We start from the raw sequence: 22,644 nt of genomic DNA on the forward strand, positions 1-22,644 counted from the left end.
ACTGCATAGCATAGATCATGCCCCCTTGAAGGAAAAAAGCAGATAACTAGAGCAACATACTAGCAACAACTCTGAGATAAACATCAGATATAATTCAAAAGTTACTTAATGTTGGTTTCTTTAGCTTCTACTATGCCAAAATGTGCTTAATAAATTCCTCAGATAAATTTAGCACTTCAAAAACATAATGATGAAAGTTTCTAACAGAACAGGACAATCTTTTAGGCCTTTGACCATGCAGGAGGGGCTTAGAAAAGGGAATAAGAGACAAAGGGCTGTACTCTCTGCAACAGATTTTAGCTAATTAATCCTACAATGACAGCAACTCTTCAGTTCCTTCTTACTAAAGAAGACAAGACAACACTTGCAGAACAAAAGCAACCAGTGCACATTCACATAAAAAATTCCCAAGAGCTTTTCTTAAATTGGTGGTCTGGGGCCAACTGAAACGATATAGTTGAAACTGCAATCTCCAGGCCAGGAGCCTTTAGACTCGTAAGCAGATACATTAAACTACAGCTATAGTTGCGTCTAACATGTATAAGAAAACTATTCTAGCAATGCCAAAAGTTCTTTAACATAAACCAATCTGTTCTCTTCCATTTCAATGGTTCGGGCAAATATACTGCCTTGCCCGGTTGCCCCTTGAATTTTTACAAGTTAGCCACATAGAAAATTACACGAGTGTCAAGCATATGTCATAAATCTTGAAGAACCCTTTTGGACATAATCAGGTACGGAGTATACTATCAATTAGTTTGTGCAGTGAATTTCCTAAAAGTATATGTAAACCATCAACCAGAGAAACAGAAAACATATTTTGCAATGCACCAGGAACCAACTACTGGAGCAGTTAACATTCAAATGTAGATAGGTTGTGTATATTCAAATATACACACACATAGAGTTGTGATGGCAAAGGATTTCATAAAGCCTGCAGAAATAGAAGCAATTGATTTATATTATACCTGTCTTCACCAACACAATAAATCCATTCCCCTTTCGGAGATACACAGGCTGCCATAAAATCTCCACCTTCTCTTTTACCGGATGAAAAACTTTTCACAACCTTCACAAATAGAATCAGATGCAGATTAGCAAAAAGCAACATCAGGCCTCATAACCAAATTACTGGCAAAAGGAATAGTTGAAAGTCATAACGATATCACTACTAGATGGAAGTGATAAGAAACATGAATTAGCAGCCACTCGTCACTTCTGATCAAGAAAGAGTAGCAATCTTCTGCTTATATTGCTTTCTCTTTCCTTTCCCGAAAGAGAATGAGCTAAAGAGTAAGATACCCTTATTTCCTTTGGTCAGAATGAACCACATTTCTGTTTATTTTTGTTTCTAATTGGTCAGGAGCTATTTTACCTTGGAAATCCCCCTAATTTTTTTGAAAAAAAAATCGTAACAAAAGAATTTTCTCTTTATCTTGGAGCCTCGAAAGAAGGATTTTTCTTTGCTGTGATGAAAATTCTCGATTTTTATCTTTTTCAGGGTGAGGAGTGGGGGCAAGAAATAAAGATAGAAGCAGATGATGATTACCTGCCCTTGGAGTGTCATGATGTATATTGATGATGTCTTGTTGCATACAACAATGTGATCTGCATTTTTAGGGGAAAGATGAATAGAATTCACAGATGCATCACCTCCCTGCAGCATAAGATAGAGATCAGTTAGAAGTCACACATAATCATTTTGAGCTCAAATTACTAAGAGATGCTAACAAAACAAATACCCTCAGAGGAGGTGGAGGCTTAAATGTCTGCAGACAATCCGTAGTCTTCACATCCCAAACCTAAACGCCACAATAACATGTATTACAAACAGAAAGGTCAAAAAGCTTGCAAGTATTGGCTCTGAATAAATAACAGATACACTACAATAACTTACCTTCACCGTGCAATCACTGGATGCAGTTATGATACGAGAACCATCAGCAGTAAAGATGGCATCATTAACATATGATCCATGGCCACGGAACTCCTTCAACATCTTCCCTGACTTCAAGCCGTGAATTCTAAAGAAAATAAGAAAAACAGAGTGCATGAAGCACTGCCTCCGAACTCAAGGAGCAGTTAACTTTCCAACTTCCACTCTCTCTTAATTCTTCAGAAGAAGTCAGCCTTGAGGAGAGAGAAAAGTTGGATCACAAAAATAAGATGAAAAAATATATCAGTTCAACAGTAAGTAGTCATAAGTTCAACAAACCTGGCAGTGCTGTCAAATGATGTACTTAACAACTGAGTTCCATCTCGAGAAAAGCTGACGCTAGTTACACCCTCAGAATGTGCGCGCTCCAGCCTGCGCAAGCACTGACCAGTTCTGATACGCCAAACCTATAACCAGGTATAGGAAATTACTAGATTCATTTTCTTTAATGCCATGCAATGTATTAGAAGGTATGACAAAAATAGACAGCTGTAACACAGCAGCAATTGAAGTACAATCAATCACTACGACCATCATTCTCCCTAACTTCTTCGTTTTATTTTCCTGTGTTCAACAAGTTGAACTTGTTCCTTCTTGCCTATTAGGTGTCTGGGGAAAAAGTCCAGATGACGAAACCAGAAAAGAGATCTCACATGAGAAGTAAAACTTCAGACAAGTGTTACCTTGATTTTCCCATCTTGCGATCCAGATGCAATCATCTCAGAGTCCCTACTAAAATCGACACAGAGGACAGCATCATCATGCATCATAAACGTTTCCTGCCAAGTTATCACCAGTTAGAGCAAATAAATCTAGTGCCACATTCTTATTCTCAGAACAGATGCCAGACAATTGATGATGAAGTTGCAAAAAATGTAACAATCATTTGTTGTCAATATTTGCATCGCCAATCCAAAAGTTTATAACATTGCATCAATGCAATAAACCATGATCACAATCAACAATATTGTGAGCCCCCACCTTCCACCCCCACCCCAAAAGAAAAAAGAAAATGATCTCGTTCTCTGCATGAGGAAATTACAACATAAGAGAAAAGGGAGAAGCAATGACAGGACAATCCAATTAAACATAAATGCTCAACCACACTAGAGTAGATCCAGGACGCATGATAGTCTGATACAGATGAAAAACAAGTCAATCGAGAAAACAAGTTGAAAGAAAAGAAAAGTATTATAGCAAGCAACTCACATCAGCCTGGTATTGGAGATCCTTCTTTAGCTTTCCACTTATGTGATCCCACACCTAGAATGCACTAAAATGAGCAACCAATAATTCTACTCCATAAGTATTACAGAATGAGAGACTTCACAGTGATTAACCTCAATAAATCCATCAACTGAACAAGAAACGAGGAATTGTCCATCTGGAGAGAAACGAGCACACTCTGGATGACTGTTTTTCCCAAACTGCAAGAAATAACCACAGAGAAACTATGTTAATCTAATGTCTAAAGGTAAGATCACAGAAGAACTAAGAGGAGATAAAAGGTCAAGAAAAAAACAGATATCTGGAAACATATTCTCCTTCCACAAGGAAATAATGATTTAAAGAAGCAGAAACTCACAGTTTTCATCCTAAGTTTGACATGATTGTTAAATTTTCAAAGATGCTGGTCAATATTATAAGACAAGTGGATGATGGTGCATATACAAAAGTACAGAATCGTCAATAAGATATCTTGAGAAAACAAAAGCTCAGTAGTACAGACCAAAAAACATGCACCCACAGACACACGGGACAGAATGGAAGGGCATTAGTAAGAGGAAATTGAATATCCCACTAAACGTGGGAGTCTATATAAAAATATCAATAAACATTACATCCAACTGGAAAGTAAAGTAACAAATCACATCCAAGATACAAATAGAATGCGAACCCATTTTCCAAATTCAAGTTAAATGTACCATTTACCTTGATAGTGTGCCCAAGAGTTGTTGGGTACATATCTTCTACATCTTGTTTCATAGCAGCTGTTCCTCGGAACAGATCAAATTGTGTTCCAGGTGGAAGTAAACCTGAAAAGGCAACATTGGGGAACGAAGCGTAAAGTCAGGTCTAACAGGCACGTAAATTTGACCAGAATAAAAGTAGAAACTTCAGAAAATCTTATGTATGAATTAGTTTCTAAATAGTGGTGATGAACATTGTTTAAAATATGTAGATCATAAGTTTCCATGTCGAGAACTAGTCATCCTAAATGATTTGCTCTTATTATAGTTGGCCCCAATAAAATCATCTCAAAACAACAAATCACATGTGGCCTTTATACGAAACCTTGATGCTGCTGCCACTTCAGAGCCTGACCAATCAAAGCCATTAATCTTGAGGGTGGAACAACTGAAACTTCTGCGGCAATAGCTGAAAATATATTTGAACAACGCATGTGAGAAAATATACCATAAAAGCGTATTCATGACATTTGGAATGACATATACAACCAACCTTGTGCAATTTGAGCACGTCTTTTCTCCTTTGTTGAGTCTTGATACACCTGCACAAGATGTACAAGGTATAACTTTAAAATTAAGAATAATCGAATTTAAGTATGAAAAATTATGATTATAAATTGCAAAGGTGCCCATCTAGTCTAGTGGTTGAATGATTAAAAGGTTAATTATGATGAACAAGAAACTATTTATATTATAGATATAACACAAGAGGGCCAGCTGAAGGATGGACATATGGTAAGGAGTTGCACCTTTTCTGCAGGGTTATCAAAGTAACTGGAGATACAATTTCCGAAAAAATCCATGATCCCACATACAATTTAAATTTTAATAGCATGTATATGAAATAAGCTTAGGTGAAGTTCCAAGAGCTAAGATAGAGCTGGGAAAGCCTCGATAATGAAAAGTGATCACTCATACCTCATTTGGGTCAAAGTAAGTGCGAACCAGTAGATGCTCAAGTCTTAAGTACCGCTCCGGTTGCTCCTGTTTCATGACTCCCATCACCTGGGTTTGTCTTAATATAGCACGTGCGGTATCAATCTCCCGAAGTTCAATCATTTCTAAAACAATCTATACACAAACAGAGAAAATGAGTAAAAAACGTGCAGAATAAATAAAGAAATAAATAAAAACCTTTCTGGTACAATGTCAACTCAACTAGATTGTGACCTGTTTTCTCGTTTTAAAATTTCTTCAAAAATGAACATACACTTAATTTTAAAGTCTAATTTATCACGAAATAGATACTGGAGCCCACAGCTGATGTCCAGAATTCTGAAAGAGAATTTCTAACATAACTGAAATAAATCTCATGTTGGATGAGCCTGTTGCTTATGATGCTTATCGCAAGAAATTCATTCACTATTGAAATAGATTCCATTCAGATTCAGCTCAAGATATCAATTGTCCAATACAAGGAGTAGGTAGAGCGAATGTACTTTTATTCACCGGCAGATCATGTATGTTCCAATCATCGGCATTGACAGTGACAAATTGCAAGGACTACTAACAGAAGACCCAAAATAAAAAAGGATAATGAGAAAGAAGCTCATAAGACTTCTACCTCAGAAGCTCAGCAATGCCAGTATGATGCAAATTATTTGAATTATCCATTCTTCTGAATTTTTCAATCATTTTGATTTACAATATCACAGTTATACATTAAAGTTGCAGAGGATGGCGTAATACAAGAGTTCATGACCATGGAAACAAACGACCCAAGCTGGACGGGCATCCTCAGGTATAAGCTTACCTGCTCATATAGGTCTTCTAATTTCTTCCGGGGAAGCTTAAGTTGTGCAACTTGGGGTAAGATTGCATCCCACCTTCCACTATTAATATCAGCCACAAATGTTTCAAGGCTGTCAACCGTATTTAGCGAAACCTGGCACTCATTCTGCAGAGTTTGAAAAGTTTGATGCAGGGAGTTCTCTTTGCAGAATTGAAGTACAATCTTGATCACGCTGCAAACAAACACATGAAAAAATTTATATTCACGACTAAGTGGCATGACAAGATACCAGTGGGTAAAAATATATCAAAAGATTCGGAAGGAAAGACAATATAAGTCAAAACAAATATACTATACACTTATGTTAAAAGTGGACAAAAACAAGACTGCAGAGTAAACCAAAAGGCAGACTGGTAGGTGCACACAAGATTTTCAGGTAAAATATCTCAAGTGTGATGGATCACATTTCAATAAATAATAAAAATGAATGTTAATCAAGAAACTGAAGTGGATCCTCATCCCATTAAGATTAAACATATTAACACTCCAGGTGGAAAGATGCAAGTAGGATGTCATTGACCAACGAGTAAACCATAACACTTGGAACATCCTTCAAGTAGAGAAAAAAGCAAAAATAGTGCAAAGGGATACTGAGGGAAAACAGTCAATCCTTTAGGTCTTCAAGCCAGACCTACTTCAGAATTAAAATTAACATCTTTTCCTAAGAATTAAAAAAATAAAGAAAATAATGCAGCTTTAGATATTCCCACAAGGGATAGACGAAAAGCAACATGAAAAGAAATCATAAATTTCTCAACATGCAGGTGGCCTTATGTTTCACAGTTCAATTTCTCGTGCCCCAAAAGAAATAAGAAAAACTCATAATTCCACCATTGTAATAGCTGAGAAACTAAAGAATAAAAAAATAAAACAAAATTACAGTGTGAGATATACACTTGCTGAATAAACATAATTGTAGCAGCCAGCTCAAAAACTAAACTAAAGACAATAGAAACATCAGCCTATTTCATTCCGCGAAATTTACTCATTCCTCAAAATCGTACCTCCCAACTAATATACCAGCTCAGAGCAGAGAAATTACAGGGAACAAACGCTAAATCTTACAAAAGCTTGAACTTTGTACGCTCACTGATTTAAGACCGAGTTTTTAATAAACTAGATATAAGCATACTGGCAGATAGATAATCTGAAATTAGATGGGAAGGCAAGCTTACTCTCGAGCTTCAATTTCCAGTGTGGAAGACATGGCGTGTTGTTGGAAAATGTAGCAATCACTTAAACCCTAATATTCAAAACCCTGCAGATATTATCCCCCAAATTGTCGCGCGCGTCTCTGTGTGGGGTGGGTGTTGGGGATTTGATAATTTTTTATAAATTGAAGGTGTCCTAAACCTAAAAACCCAATTATCCAAGGAACTCAATTTGGGGATCCATTGAAAGATGTAGTCGGCTTTGTGTTAGACTTAAAATAGATCATAGCTCCGGACAAATATGCTGCTTTGCTTTGTATGAATCCTACTCCTCACCCTCGTCCATACCATATGGGCAGGATTTCTTTCACATGGGCCAGCTATTATATCCATTTTAGAGTCACGGCCCATTTACAATGCACAGCACTTGTTATTTAAGTTGCGTCCAACATATTATTGTTGAATTATTGTCAAATTTAAAAAATTATATATTGAATTTGGTTTGATTGTTGATTCAAAAGAGCTTAGATGAGATTTAATTGGATTGCATATGATTGAATTTGAATAATTTGATATTATTAATTATATTTTATTATTTTTACACTAATTGAATCAAATTTGAAAGTTTACCAAATAAAATTTAATTTGTTAAGTTTAGTAGATAAAATTCAAATAAGTTTTTATCAATTAATTTTAATTTAATATCGAATAGTTTAATTTATTTTTCAACTCCACTTGCTATTAACCCCAAAAAAAGGATTAAAATTCTAACGTGCCCCAACGCGATCGAATGTTTGATGATGCTTTTATAGGGGGCTGGTATTTGCACAAGGTTAAAAATTAACTACTTATATGTTTTTTATTGAAAAAATTGAGTATGGCAACTTTTATTTTTAAACCATTTGGATAGTTGATTTAAATAAAAAGTTATATGTACCAAACTTTCTCTGATTACCACGAAACATATATAAGCTTTTACAAACAACATTCGATGAATATATAGATTTTAGACTTTAATTAGGTAACATTTTAGGTCGAAAATAACATGTTTTAGGCATACATATTATAAGTTAATTTTCAACATATATAGTTGTTTTAATTTGAGGTTGATATATATATATATATACACTTGTTTCTTATGATTATTAATTAGTAATTAATGTATGATCATGAGTACTCTTCATTCTTGATTTTTAGTTACACCATTGATTAATATGTAGAATAAGATTGCAATTGATGGGATATTAATTAATTTGATTATGAATGTATGAAATAAATATGGATGGTAACGCTAGCTAGAGCAAACTGAAAGAAACAATAATTATTATAAATAGAATAGATTAGGACGTAATTAACAAGAGTACAAGACTAAATTAGATGCATAATTAAACACAGGATGCATGTCTGCAAGCCACCACACATATATGATCTAGTTGATATTCAAACGTGGACGTATAGAGTCACACGCTACAACACCACTTTTATTATCTTCTTACATTAACAATTACCACATATAATATATAGCTAGACCAGGACGTCCAAGTCCCGTGCATATACTATAAGAATGAGCATATCGACGTAGCTAAATTAACTGATCGTATGTCTCATTTGGTATAGTTAGCGGGTACTGCAGGCTCCGCAAGTTAGTACTTGTTAGTGCTGCAGGGTATTGAATGTTAGTCAGCATTCCTCCCATTTCAACCATCCCATACTGCTCCTCTATCTGCACAATTATTTATATATAATTATATTCATTATTTAAATTTAAAAAGTAAAACATACATATATGAATATGAGGTCGATCCTTGCAATTCATGTTAACCCTACGTACCTTCTCTTGTAGATGCTTGTTTGCTGCTTGGAGTATACCTTCCTATTCAAAAATAATAGTATTTTTTTCAATACTCTATATCATGCACACAGTGTATATATGTGTGTCTAATTAATTCATATTAAGCTAATTACCTTATTCTTCAGCAGCTGAATTTCTTGAACCATAATGTCCATCTGTATATATGTAATGATTTTTAAAGTTAATTATATATATATAATGGTAATAAAATGAAAAAAAAATTAATTGGGTATGATGCATGTTTATAGCTAGGTAGTACGCATACCTTTGCGGAACGAACATGGTATATCCATATCTCAAGATGTTTCTCCAGGACATTCAGTTCGTCCAGAGTCATTGCACCACCTCCTCCTCCAGATATATACCTTGCAAGATTATCAACAAAAAAAAAAAAAAAAGTTTATTTAATTTCATCATAATTAATTCGTTCGACAATAAAAAATAAAAAATAAATGTATTAATTGGGGTTAATATATAGTACCTGAGTCCCTTCTGGAGTATCTCAATCTCAAGCTTTAGCATGCTAATCTCTTCCTTGGGGTCCTAATTAAGTGAAAAATTAAAGTTGCATTTCATTATTAATTAAAATTGTCAATATTTACATATATTGTTTTTAGCGATTATGTTATCAAAACTCATGTACAAATTTTTTTTTGGGGGGGAGGGGGTAAATTGAGTTCGGACAAATTAAGAGAACGTATGTACATAAAAGTGAGAACTTAATTACACTATTCATTAAATTGATATGATCAGAAATCCAAAATTTATTAATGGTAGAAAAATTTGACCAAAATCGAAATAAAAAGAAAATATTAATAGAAAAGATAGGCAGATAATTGTGGAAATAGAATGGAATAGTAGCTCAAAAGAAAGCAAGTAATAATAATTGAGATTTCATGATAAAATGGTTATATGTATGGTAGTGAGTGAGAGCTACATATATAGTTTCCTTGGTTTGTCCAGATGTGAGATGATATTTCAAGTCAAAAAAGCAGTGAAAAGGAGAGGATTTGGGTTTCACATGCAGAATATATTATATATATATATAAGAGCCTCTTGATGCAAGTTCATATCATATAAATGCAGCCCATGGAGTTTTGTCGCCAAAAAGCAGGAATAATAGCTGAGTTGTTGGCAGCTTTGTTAGTTTGCACTCATTACTTAATTCTTATACCAATAAGATTATTATCACAACAAAAGGCACCCGATTCTACCAACTTTATAAAAAAGCTACCTTTTTCTCATCAACCCTACACTATATTCACATACACATAAACATATAATTTCCATCTACAATTACTTTTTCATTATATATATATATATATAAATTCAACAAAAATTCTTCACATACCATGTTAATTTGCTTCTCTTTGGCCTCTTGATCATCAGCTGCAACTTCCCCACTACACTTCATGTACCTCTCAATCAAACTTTGCATGCTTCTAATTTCCATATATATATAAACAAAATTAATTACAATACACGATATGCATCTTCAAACATATATATATATATAAACGTGTGGATACACATAACTAGCCCACTTATCAACTAGTTTGAATTTAAACGTGTACGAGACATAGTCGGTATACGTAAAAGCACATACCAAGAGCATCGTACATGTGTAAATATATCAGAGTAGGAGTGTGTGTGTGTGTGTGAGAGAGAGAGAGAGAGAAAGAGGACCCTTTGGTAGCTAGTTCATAGAGCTTGCCGTGGGCGGAGAAAATGAAAAGTCCAATTTCAGCATCGCACAGCACGGAGAGCTCCTTAGCCTTCTTGAGGAGGCCAGCACGCCTCTTGCAGAAGGTCACCTGCCGGTGCACCGGATTCTCAATCCTCTTCATCTGAATCTTTCCACGAGCCATCCACACAAATTATAGCTGTAACTATATATATATATATATTCTCAAAGAAATTATTCTGTATATCTATATCACTAACTTCGTTAGAGTTAATTGAAGAAAGGGTTTAATGATGGATGGATGATGAAGGTGTTCTTCTTCTTGCTGTTGTGTGCAGACAACCTCCCACTAGTTGAAACTAGCTTCGAGGCTGTTGCCTTTCGCTCCCACAAACTCCTCCTAACTTAAAACACAAAACTCACACTCTACTTCTTCCACTCCCACAACTCGCTCACCATATATACACACCCGCCCGAAGCCGATTCTCTTCCCACACCAAAAATAACGAGTAAAATATTCACACTTGGAAGCCACTTTTACACATCATCACCCAATATTTGTGTGCGTGTGTGTGTGTGTAGCTTTATGGCTTATGAACCTTTGACGCGTGCTGCTCCTAGATTAGGAGAGTTTTGCCACCTAAAGACAACACACAACTTTTGCAAAGTCAAAAAGACAAACATGCCCTTGGAGAAGCCTCGTGTCGGAGCCTGATTGGTTGGTGGTATATGGGTGTTATGTGTGGTTGGAACATGCATGAGCTAGGCTGGTGAAATTTCATTCATTCCAAGTGGGACTATTAGAGTATGGAAAGCGGCCAATCCATCCACAATGGAGGGAGAGGCGATCGAGGTACAGGTACTCCTGTCCTGTGGGTGTGGGTGGGGGTGGGGGTGTGTAGGACATTAATTCAGTGTCTAGTCAGCAAGCAATTGCTTTTCATGTGCATTCAAAGCTGTTGCTGAACCAATGAGCTGCCCATGTTATATACTGGCCCTGCTTTTTCTTTTCTTCCACCAACTTTTGCCCTAATGTACCACCTACTTATTTATTAATTAATTCCCATCATTGATCACTCTATATATATATATATGTATTTTGCTGCTTTCTGTCTCTTGCAAAGTAGGTCCTAAATTCATGTTTTCTCAGCTTTATAATACATCGTTAAAGTGCTATATATGAGATTATGATCAAGTCTAGTCGTAGAACAGTAACCCAAGATAAGAATCAAGTTTATATATTAAGCTTGCAAATCGATCAGTTTTTTATATGTTATATGAGTTATCGTGGATTTTGACTTCATATAAATTTTACAATTTTATTCTAAAAAGATGCATAATTGAGAAGGGGAAGCATTACGTGTAACTTAGAAGCCACTCGAAGCACTCCCCATATGAACTACTTGCATCACAAAATCAAATACCAACAGTTGTCTTCTAAAAATATCGATATTTCAAATTTTTATAAATTATACATGAGGTGAAAGTTGTTTTTACTGTCAGATCGATGTTTTGGGTTAAAATTTAAATCAAACATATATAAACATGATCACTTATTAATGTTGAAACATGCATATATAATGCTACTTGTAATTATCTTGGAATATAGTTAAAAACATTCATAAGTGTACTACTTAATTAAATATACACACATGTACTTGTAGTACACATCAAAACATGTAGTGCTGATTATATATTATGTGGTACGTAGAAGAGGTACAATAACTTAAGTGTTGGTCTATATAATAATTAACTATATATATATCTGTGTGTGTGATGACTGGCATTTCCGTTTTGTAGCCCTTACAGAAAAAAGAAAAGCAAGTAACAGTAGTGGTTGAATTGGGGCAACTATTAATTTTAAACAAAAGAATGGAAATTAAAGGCGGGCAGGGCAGAGGCAGTGCAGCCTCCTCCACTTCCATCTTCACTTAGAAGCCAAGAATCTTGTCAAATCAAACATATATATGTATATGTATACACACTAGACTAGTACTGATCAATAGAAAACCCTAATTTGATTGCCATGTTGCTGCAGCTAGGTAGGTAGGTAGGTAGCTAGCTAGCTAGATATCCATCCATCCATCTAATGAATCTTGATCATTGGTTGCATGGGGGAAGGAGCTCTCAGCATTTGGCACGTACATCTTCCATCCACGTGGACGCATCATCATTTCGATTCGATCGAGGAAATCTCCAGTTGGAGCAACAACTTCTTTTTTCATACGGTTTTTAATGTTTGAGTGGGTGATGGGGGAGGGAGACTCATGCTCACTAAAACCACACACTCTCTCTCTCTCTCAACCAAATAAAAAGAAAAGAAAGCTGATTATAATTCAATTAATTAATGTAATTGCAGGGATCATCATCATCATCATCAACCAAGTTGCATTCAAATTTGATGCTAATTAATTATTATAATACCTGGAATTTGTGAAAATTATTCCTTGGCGTTCAAAAAAGATTATTCCTTTTAATTTTTCATATATATATATTTATGTGTAGTAGTAAGGTGGGGCTGCGGATGTGAGTCCTCATCGCTCCTTTCTTTGCACTTTGTCAATAAATCATCGCATCCATTCTCTTCAAAATAAACTAATTAATATCATATATATCTACATATAATTAATTAATTTTTCTGTATATTAATTAGCATATATACCTTAAAAGCAGAAAGAAAATTCTTTTCTTAATAATTATATTTTCGAAAATTTTAAAACCTCTGATTAAGTCTCATGTGAGAGGTCAGATAAAATGTTGATGGAAACTGCACTCAACACAAGTTACTCAAAATCATCAACCAGAATGCAACCTACACTATGATTCTCTCTAGATTATTTATTTCACTCAACCTCAAATTATTTTATATTTTTTTAAATACTTTTTTTATTTTTTAAAAAAATTCAATAAATATAAAATGGTAATGTTCATTTCACTGATTAGGGGCTACATAATTATTTTTCATTTGAGGGGGGTATTTGTAATTTTTCAAATAATGAGAGGTATTCGTAATTATATCAAATCTCAAATTAGTCAATTGTAACTTGCCCTTTAGGATTTGCTCTTCAAACTTATAATGGATAAATAAAACATTGAGCATGTTTTTGGATGTTTGGATCGTGCTATATTTTCCTTTTGAATCACTCCAAAAAAATACAAGATTAGTGACAAACAAGTGATAATTTTAATATTTTAACCAATTATATATATTTAGTGGCAAAAATATTTATTTTGTCATAATCATAATTTTTAAAATTACTATTATTTTATAAAAGAATATTAGTAGAGAGAATTAGTGACAAAAAATTATGCACAGAGTTGTCACTAAATATAATTAGTAACTCATGTATAGTAACAATTTCGTGACAATAAATAATAGTTGTCACTATAAATATATCACTAATTGTATTAAGTGATAATTTTTTATAATTTTTGTTACAAATAATTATATAGTGACAAGATAAAAATTAATTATAATTTAATATATATTTTTAATGATAACTTTAAAATTATAACTTGATATTTTATCACTAATATCATATTTGAATTCTTTTTTAAACTTTGTTCATTGGAACCATTCTGATAATTAACAACTACATTATCTCCTTCAATCTAAACTAATTTCTAAATCTTATACATTACTACTTACTAACAGTAAATATAGTTTAATCATATGACTTTTCATATCACGTTCTATCACTTAACAATGAAATATAGCATTTAATCATTAATATAATTATTCGATTCAACATATCAATGAGGGTTGGGATTTTAGATAATTAATAAATCATGATTGGATACTGCAAGTTGGCAGCCACTCGTAGAATTAATAATGTATAATTATATATATATATATGGATTATAATTTATTATTTTTGAGTGAACTATTATTAATTAAAATAAATTAATTACAAGTACAATAATTCTTATTAATTCTTGCTATACAACAGACAACATGCTATGTACTTAGCGGAGTTCGGACCCACGCACTTAGTGGAGTTGGAATGTATGAATTAAATTAGGTCTAATTAACAGTTATAATTTATTATTTAAAATTGTGTTGACGTTCTAATTTTTGAAAAATGAAGGGATTACGTAACTGGTGAAGCGACAGGTCACCTTGTATCCAGATTGCATAAAATCGGGCACCTGGCGAAATGGGACCCATCCTTTAATTTGCTTCGAAGCAATCCCCTGATCCTAATTATGTCCCAATCTCTGTTTGTGTTTGGTAAAAACAGCATAATACTCTACTACGCTACAAACTCACTCAAACTGTACTCCTAGGAATTTCAGATGAAGAAAATCGTGTTTCTCTAACTCGCATCCTGACTCCATTCTTGTGTTGTGAGGCTTTCAGTGAAACATGATGATGGGATACTTCTCGCTGTCACTGTTGTTTATGTGGGAGATTGTTCCTCTTCTTCTTGTTGCTGGCCAGCAACCTCATTCAGCAGCTTCAATAACTCAATTATCAGAAGAAAATTCGTATGTGTCAGTGATAGGGGAGCCTGGAATGAAGAGCCCGCATGCACGATTTGCATTGGAAGCTTGGAATTTCTGCAATGAAGTTGGCGTGGAAGCGCCAAACATGGGCAGCCCAAGAATGGCTGACTGCGCTGATCTTTACTGCCCAACTGTAACTGAAGGTTCAGTTTAATTTCATTTTCTTGCCGCAATTATATTTCTCTGTTCAAATGTTAATATTTTGATTATTCTTGAATGAAGAAATAGATTATGGTAAAATGGAGAAATGCATTTGATGAAATGAGACAATAATTGATGCATAATTAGGATAGTAGGCAGAGTCTTGAACTCAGAACTCCAAAGTTGAAATGTTAGCTTATGTAAATTGATTGAAGTACGACATGCCACATTTGAGTAATAATTGTTGGATAGGTGAAGCTTTTGAAACCATAAACAGAGTTCCAACGGTGCCCTGTCTGGTCCAGTGTTTCTACCTCCTTTTTAATCTGCTGATGAATATATAAGTCTTTACATTGTGTTTACTGAATACTAAGACTCAAAACACTAGTGCTTGAAAAGAATACATTGATTTACACCGTTACATTTAACCACGTAAGCTCAGTCGATTAGACTGAACTTATCTAGTATGTCAGCTATCTATTTGGATCAAATACGATTTACGGAGGATTGTATTTGCTAAAGGATGGAGGGGGACTACCACATAGCATCACATTATGAGATCAAGTTGTCTTTTGGATTTGGATTATTGTGTGATAACTCACTCTTTCATTTTTGTTTCCTGATGTTGTAAATTAGATAGTTTGAGTGGCTTATTCATTGATAAGGGAAGTGAGTGCCAAGTACACCAGAAAGTAAAGGAATCAGACAACAGACTGGGGGCTGGTGATAAGTTCCCTATTGGCAAATTTAGATCTTATACAGATCCTGATATTTATGCTGCTGAGAAGGAAATTTTTCTTGGATCACTCTGTGAGGTGCCTGATTCAGTTGAACCTTGGTACTTTTGGATGATAATGCTAAAAAATGGAAATTTTGACAAGAATACTACACTCTGTCCTGAGAATGGCAAGAAAGTTCCGAAAATAGTGACCGACAGAAGCTTTCCGTGTTTTGGTGAAGGGTGTATGAACCAACCCCTTGTGTACCATAATCAATCCAAAATGGTTGTCTTTAGTGATAACAATGTGTCTCTGGTTGGAGGATATTATGGGACATATGACCTTGATGCCAATCTGAGTGCTGGTTTAGCAGATAAGTCCTTTTTCTCGGTTACATGGCAGAAGAATTTCAGCACAAGCAGTTGGATTGTATCACATAAACTGACAACATCATCCAAGTATCCTTGGCTTATGTTGTATCTAAGGGCTGATGCAGCTAATGGGTTCAATGGAGGTTACCACTACAATGGACGCGGCATTATGACAAAGGTCCGTGAAGTAATTACTTCTTTTTTGCTGATAAGGTTGTCAACATATAAGTTTGTGTGGTTCTGTCAGATAGTTCAGCTTCCCTCCTTTTAAATCAGTTTTGGAATTCTTTTGGCAGAATATCGAACATATTCTCAAGTTTTAACAATACTTGACCATTCAGTAAACTCTAAATCCTGCAGTTTTTCCTTTCTTTTTCTTTTTGACCTTTGATAGTCTGTTACAAGAAAAGAAAATAACAAGATAATGAGAGAATAGTGCTAGTGATAATAATAGAGTTCATACAATTTATGCAGTTGCCAGAGTCTCCAAACTTCAAGGTCAGATTGGCTCTAGATGTTAAACAAGGTGGAGGTCCCAACAGCCAGTTTTATCTCCTTGATATTGGAAGTTGTTGGAAAAATAACGGAGATCCCTGTGATGGAGATGTTCTAACAGATGTAACCAGATACAGTGAGATGATTATTAACCCAGCAACAACAAGTTGGTGTCGTCCTGATAAACTCTTGTCATGCCCACCCTATCACATAAGTTCCACAGGAGAGATGATACATAGAAATGACACGTCTCGGTTTCCATATTCTGCCTATCATCTCTATTGTGCTCCTGGAAATGCCAAATATCTGGAGAAACCATACGACATTTGTGATCCGTACAGCAATCCACAGGCACAAGAACTGGTGCAAATTATCCCTCATCCAGAGTGGGCGGTGCATGGCTATCCTGAAAGAAAAGGAGATGGATGGATTGGTGATCCAAGAAGTTGGGAACTAGATACTGGAGCCCTCTCTAGTCGGCTGTACTTCTACCAGGTACTTTCATTGGTCCAAGATAGTTTCATTTATCTAGGATAAGAATCTTATTCTCCTACTATGAGATAAGTAATTGTTTTCATCACCACTGTGCAGGATCCGGGGACAAAACCAGCAAAACGGGTATGGTCTTCAATCAATATTGGTACAGAAATATATGTTAGTCCGAACGGGGCTACTGCTGAATGGACTGTCAGTGATTTTGATGTCTTAGTTCCTAAAGATACCGAAGAAGATGGTCGGGGATACATGTAATACATCTGTACATACCAACTTTACTGTAGAAAAATAATGATTTATAGTGTTCTGATTCCTTTCTGTGGTAACCCGAACTAGAATAGTTGGATTTAGTGGTTCTTCCTCCATTTGTTCTCTCTCTCTGGCCTAACACAGAATAGCAATCATCTGAAGTTACAATCGTTCTTGTCAAAGCCAATACGCTGGCCCAAAGTTCACTTGATAGATCCACGACAGATAAATTACAGTGGTGTAACCAAACAAATAAAAAGATCCATATATAAGCTCTTCTGGACATCTCATTGTTTAATAAATCAGGATAAGAAAGTACAGGGTCTAAAAATAGGAATTTCTTGTTTACATTTCCAGTTCATCTGTTACTCTATCTCCCCTGAAATCATACAGTTTCTTCAAGAAACGGATAATCAGTATAGCCTACAACAGGATCAGGTATGTAAAAGGTCTCCCTGTTATATTTGTTAAGAGGAGCATTCAGCTCAAATCTCTTTGGTAAATCTGGATTAGCCAAGAAATGACGGCCGTATGCAATAAGATCAGCACGGTTTTCAGCTATAGCTTTGTTACCATCTTCCCTGTTGTAACCACCAGCAGCAATGAAAGTACCTTTAAATGCCTTTCTCATAGGCAGAAGACTATGAGGGCATTCTGATATTTCCAGAACGGTTCTCATCCTCGGTTCAACCATGTGGCAGTAAAGAAGCCCATATTTGTTTAAAGCCTCGGCCATGTAAAGGCCGAGGGCTTTAGGGTTCGAGTCAGCGCATTCATTAGAATTTGCAAAAGGAGAAAGCCTCATTCCGACTCTGTAAGCTCCTACCTCATTAGTCACAGCTTCAGCAATTTCAAGAGCAAATCGACAGCGGTTCTCCAGGGACCCTCCATATTGATCTGTTCGGTCATTGACTTGATCCTTGAAAAACTGGTCTATCAGATAACCACACGATCCGTGGATCTCAACCCCATCAAAACCTGAAATGAAAGAGCATATCGGTGAACTAAATGCAGAGCAAGCTTGATAATCAACATCTTCAACCATTCATTTTTTTTTTCAACCAACAAGGAGCTCTAACAAAATATCCCACCAGCTTCTATAGCATTTCTTGCAGCAAGTCTAAAATCATTGACAATTTGTGGAATTTCGTCTGTTGTCAGTCGTCGTGGAGGAGAAAATTGCACAACATCCACACCATTATTTCGAACTTGAGGAGCTAGTCCTTTATCTGTACATGATACTGGAGCCTGCCCATTTGGCTGGAAAACTGAAAAATGCAGTTCAATCAATAGTCATTGATCCAAATAGTGAATGAACAAAGTTCATTATGTGGTCTAAATAATCAACAGGATAAAGCTAGAGACTGGATTCATGTCGTTGCAGTAGTTTCAGCACTGATAATATTATGGTTAAGATCATCAAATATTGGATAGTGAAAACAGAGAATTCTTGATATAAAGGTAAAATAGATCAAAACTGCTGTTCAATAACCATGATTAAGCAAGAACCCAAATCTTCCTAATAGTAACAAATCAAGGAACTACCTGTGCTTGAAACCCTGCCCACATGCCAAATCTGGCAAAAGAAGATTGCCCCTTTGGCATGAACTGCATCTACAATGGGTTTCCATGCCTCGACCTGTTCCTTTGTCCAGATTCCTGGAGTATATGGGTACCTTCAATAGCAGATGAAATGTTATTTGAGCAAAGAACTATGAGAAAACAGGATATGGCTCTTATATAATTCCTGGAGATTTACATCATTCAGACTTGAACTAGCAACTCCATCAACCTACCCTTGTGCAGTATCAGAAACTCCAGTGGCTTCGGTCAAGATAAAACCCCCTCGAGTTGCTCTTTGGGAGTAATACAATATAGCATGTGGCTGAGGAATGTTGCCATAAGATCTCTGCCTAGTCATTGGTGGCAGAACAATTCTGCGAAAAACAGATGAAGTATTCAGAAAATTATCAGTACAATCGAGCGGCAACATTGACTTTGAACAACTGAATAAGATACATATGCATTATTAGATAAATCGACAATAATTTTATGATAAAGGTACCATATTCTCCATGACTACTTTATAATGAGAAAACGAGCGTAGTCAGAGAACAAAGAGGAGCTATTACTTTATAAAACCTCCATTTTGTAGTCAACAACACTCTAAGTGGAAATCCCCATCAAATTTGTAGGATTATTTTTTCAGTAATCAACGCCCAAACTATCCAAAACTCAAGTAAATAACCACACTAACTAAAGAATCACAGATAAAACTCAACACAGTCAAATGAAGTTCAAATCATTATGCAATATACATAACCTATTCTAACATACATATGATATGATACAGCAAATTACCTTTCAATCAAGTAGGCGAAGTGGGATTGCTCACAAATCTTTATCTACAATTTCTAATCCTCAAGAAGAAAAGATAAAAAGACGGGTTCTGGTGATAATTCATGAATAATGCGTACCTATGAGAAAGCTGAAACTCTCCCATTTTGTAAGGCGTGAGAAGTGGGACCTGCTGCTTCTCTTGCCCCTCCTCATGAGCTCTGTTTTCCATCTTTAGCAAGTAAACAATTGTGGCTTCACTTGCTGTTCAGCCGAATAGAATGGATATGATACGTCCAGCACACTGAGACTTTGCTTGTATTTACAGAGAGAAGACTTCTACAGTACAGCTGAAGTGGCAGAAGTCAATAATGACGGCGGATGCCTTAATAGCAAAAGATATGTATGCTAATTTTGACCCAAGGATATGGAAAGTGCATTATTAATTCATTAATTAATGTCTTTTCTTGAATAATGAGAAAGGTGGCTGTCCTGATTATGTCACACATAACAAATTATGTTTGGTTGGTGATACTCTTGTTTTGCTGTCTGTCCTTTTATTTTGAACTCTAAAACAATCGAAACAAATGTTGTCAATGGAGATGTTTTAAGGGATACAAGTGCTTTTAATGGTTACAAACACTTGACGAAAGAAACTCCTTTCAGTTGGTGCGTGTACTTGATAGAATGTGCGGGAGTGCATTAAGCTCAAATCTGTTTGATCTTCAGCTTCACTATTGTTGCGGAACAGGGCTAACTTCACTTTTCTTTTTAAATGATGAAATATCATGATACAATTTTCTTTGTCTGTTATTGCTTGAATGACAAACAGTAGTAAATACAAGCTCCAAGAAGTCAATCTTTAAACTATAAAATCAAGAACTTGTCTCCAGAAATGGATAATCTATATAGACAACGACATGATCGATGTGTAAATGTATCCCTTCATACTTATTCAGACATGCATTGAGTTCAAGTCTCTTTGGAAGATCTAGATTTGATATAAACCAAAGCCCATACGCCACAAGATCAGCATGATTCTAATCGATAGCTTTTTTTCCATCTTCCCTTTTGTAACCACCATTAACAATGAAACTGCCTCTAAAGCCATCCTCATCGGCTTAAGACTATGAGCTTCTTGTGTTTCTTCATAATTTTACACTCTAGGTTCAGCCATGTGGCAATACAAGATTCCCTACTTGTTCAAGGCTTCAGCCATGTGGAGACCAAGAGCTTTTGGGTCTTAGTCTCCTGCTTCCATGCAGTTCGAAAAGGGAGAAAGTCTCATTTCAACTCTAATCACCTCCTCAACTATTTCCACAACGAATCTACAATGATTTCCAGTGAACCTCCATATCTGTCTGTTTGGTCATTCACTTGATCTTTCAAGAACTGGTCGATCAAATAGCCAAAGCCTCCATGAATTTCAACCCCATCAAAACCTGTGAATCCGTGCATTAACATCATTCAGGCGCCGTGATCAGTAGGTTAAGAAGTGAAAAACGGTATGAAATGAATCTGTAAATATTATATCGGAGTTGTGATACACCGTTCCCCTCAGGGACAGAACTGTAGCTGCTCTTAGAGAATAGAGCAGAGCATTTAGGCTAGGAAACAACTTTGTTTCCCACAAAAGTTAGTACATGTGGCTAGATAAAGTTAGCAAGTCTATTCAAATTGCAAATATGCAAAGTTACCGGCTTCCATAGCATGTTTGGCAGCTAGCCTAAAGTGATTGACAATATGAGGAAGTTCATCTGTCGTTAGCCTTCTTGGAGGCTTGAATTGTTGATTTTCGGCCCCAACTAGCACTTTGGCTGTAGAAGAAACTGGATAATATCCATCAGGACACAAATCTGGCATCCAGAAACTGAGTTAAAAGGAGTTTGGGAAAGGATACGGAATTCTATGCATAATAGATTTCTTGTAAGGCAAACAGGCAAGCCTAATCACATAGGAGCTTTAGGGTCAAACACCACCTTTATCATGAACGGCATCTACATGGGTTTCCATGCCTCAACTTGTTCCTTCCTCCATATTCCAGGCATATGTGGCAACCTTCAATCAGGAAGAACCTTCTAATAATAGCGATAATGAAAAGGGCTGAAAAATATACATCACATCATTCACGTATGCATTTGTGTGCTTCGTTACAGCAAAATGTTAAAGATTTGGAGAAGAAAATTAACTTGAGTTTTACCCCTGTGGAGTTTCAGATACCATGGCAGCTTCTGATATTAGCAGACCACCTTTGGTGGTTCTCTGAGAATAATACAAGATAACATGGGGTTGAGGAATTGTGTCGTATGATCTCTGTCTTGTAAGAGGAGCCAAAACAATTCTGCAGAAAATGAATACAGGCGTAACACAATTTTCTTACCTGCAGAATCAAACAGCTGATACTAAATTGAAGAAGGAAAAAAAAAGACTGTAAATCAAATAAACTATGCATCTGTTCATAGTCCACACTCAATCTCCTTTAGCTCATGGCTGAAAGGATGCGATAAGTGATGTAGTCGAGGTGATTTCTACAACATCATTTGCAATCATAATCATGAACTAGAAAGTAAGTGAGAAATGTGCAACATTTAAGCATATGTCCAGTTGTAGCAACATAATGTTCGTATTATGGAAGTATGTGAGAGAGGCGAAAGATCCCGAGTTTTGTAAGGTGTGAGAAGCGGGGTTTGCTTCGTTTCTTCTTGTCCTCCTTCTCTTTCCATTACTCTCAATCAGATTCAGGGCTGTGTTTTTGCTGCTTCCACCTCAAAAGGAATATTGGAACGTACTTGAAGACCAAAAACATTGCTGAAGATAATGTGGGAAATTGGCATGTTATTGTTATACTTCATTTGTACGTTTTTGGTAATTTGCACCTTTCAAATACCAAATTCTTGACGATTTGCACCCCTAATCAATTCCGATGTGAGAAATTCAAATGAAAAA

The 22,644-nt window shown here is 35.6% G+C and overlaps 4 protein-coding genes and 1 pseudogene across 6 annotated transcripts in view; 1 reads left to right on the forward strand and 4 right to left on the reverse strand.

The window, feature by feature from the left end:
- The window catches only part of LOC105175243 (suppressor of mec-8 and unc-52 protein homolog 1), a 7,879-nt gene extending 720 nt beyond the window's left edge, over positions 1 to 7,159 (reverse strand). Inside the window, exons 1-14 of the mRNA XM_011097630.2 lie at positions 6,874 to 7,159; positions 5,660 to 5,870; positions 4,825 to 4,977; positions 4,400 to 4,448; positions 4,232 to 4,315; positions 3,869 to 3,972; positions 3,277 to 3,363; positions 3,146 to 3,199; positions 2,620 to 2,715; positions 2,216 to 2,343; positions 1,898 to 2,024; positions 1,743 to 1,802; positions 1,550 to 1,657; positions 969 to 1,069 (exon numbers count right to left, since the gene is read on the reverse strand). Of these exons, the coding sequence (XP_011095932.1) occupies positions 969 to 1,069; positions 1,550 to 1,657; positions 1,743 to 1,802; positions 1,898 to 2,024; positions 2,216 to 2,343; positions 2,620 to 2,715; positions 3,146 to 3,199; positions 3,277 to 3,363; positions 3,869 to 3,972; positions 4,232 to 4,315; positions 4,400 to 4,448; positions 4,825 to 4,977; positions 5,660 to 5,870; positions 6,874 to 6,905 (1,394 nt within the window). The 5' untranslated portion in view covers positions 6,906 to 7,159. The remainder of the gene's footprint in view (positions 1 to 968; positions 1,070 to 1,549; positions 1,658 to 1,742; positions 1,803 to 1,897; positions 2,025 to 2,215; positions 2,344 to 2,619; positions 2,716 to 3,145; positions 3,200 to 3,276; positions 3,364 to 3,868; positions 3,973 to 4,231; positions 4,316 to 4,399; positions 4,449 to 4,824; positions 4,978 to 5,659; positions 5,871 to 6,873) is intronic.
- LOC105175252 (agamous-like MADS-box protein AGL12) lies at positions 8,171 to 10,836 on the reverse strand. 2 transcript variants are annotated; one of them, XM_011097640.2, is made up of 7 exons: positions 10,388 to 10,832; positions 10,053 to 10,143; positions 9,183 to 9,244; positions 8,967 to 9,066; positions 8,815 to 8,856; positions 8,681 to 8,722; positions 8,171 to 8,572 (listed from the first exon to the last, which is right to left on the reverse strand). In XM_011097640.2, exons 1-7 carry the CDS (start codon positions 10,567 to 10,569, stop codon positions 8,432 to 8,434), a joined length of 660 nt encoding a protein of 219 aa, XP_011095942.1. In that variant the 5' UTR covers positions 10,570 to 10,832; the 3' UTR covers positions 8,171 to 8,431. The 2 variants fall into 2 exon arrangements, with proteins under 2 accessions (XP_011095942.1, XP_020555041.1); XM_020699382.1 differs by having other exon boundaries at positions 8,431 to 8,572; positions 8,681 to 8,718; positions 10,388 to 10,836.
- On the forward strand, positions 14,600 to 17,422 carry LOC105175261. Its single transcript, XM_011097651.2, has 4 exons — positions 14,600 to 15,034; positions 15,669 to 16,300; positions 16,597 to 17,112; positions 17,209 to 17,422. Exons 1-4 carry the CDS (start codon positions 14,752 to 14,754, stop codon positions 17,365 to 17,367), a joined length of 1,590 nt encoding a protein of 529 aa, XP_011095953.1. The 5' UTR covers positions 14,600 to 14,751; the 3' UTR covers positions 17,368 to 17,422.
- On the reverse strand, positions 17,603 to 20,070 carry LOC105175272 (putative 12-oxophytodienoate reductase 11). 2 transcript variants are annotated; one of them, XM_011097662.2, is made up of 5 exons: positions 19,839 to 20,070; positions 19,158 to 19,298; positions 18,907 to 19,037; positions 18,453 to 18,629; positions 17,603 to 18,339 (listed from the first exon to the last, which is right to left on the reverse strand). In XM_011097662.2, exons 1-5 carry the CDS (start codon positions 19,928 to 19,930, stop codon positions 17,747 to 17,749), a joined length of 1,134 nt encoding a protein of 377 aa, XP_011095964.1. In that variant the 5' UTR covers positions 19,931 to 20,070; the 3' UTR covers positions 17,603 to 17,746. The 2 variants fall into 2 exon arrangements, with proteins under 2 accessions (XP_011095964.1, XP_011095972.1); XM_011097670.2 differs by having other exon boundaries at positions 19,723 to 19,861.
- Positions 20,307 to 22,603, reverse strand: LOC105177500 (annotated as a pseudogene).

The sequence above is a fragment of the Sesamum indicum genome, linkage group LG2 (assembly GCF_000512975.1).
Source record: "Sesamum indicum cultivar Zhongzhi No. 13 linkage group LG2, S_indicum_v1.0, whole genome shotgun sequence".
NCBI classification, from domain to species: domain Eukaryota; kingdom Viridiplantae; phylum Streptophyta; class Magnoliopsida; order Lamiales; family Pedaliaceae; genus Sesamum; species Sesamum indicum.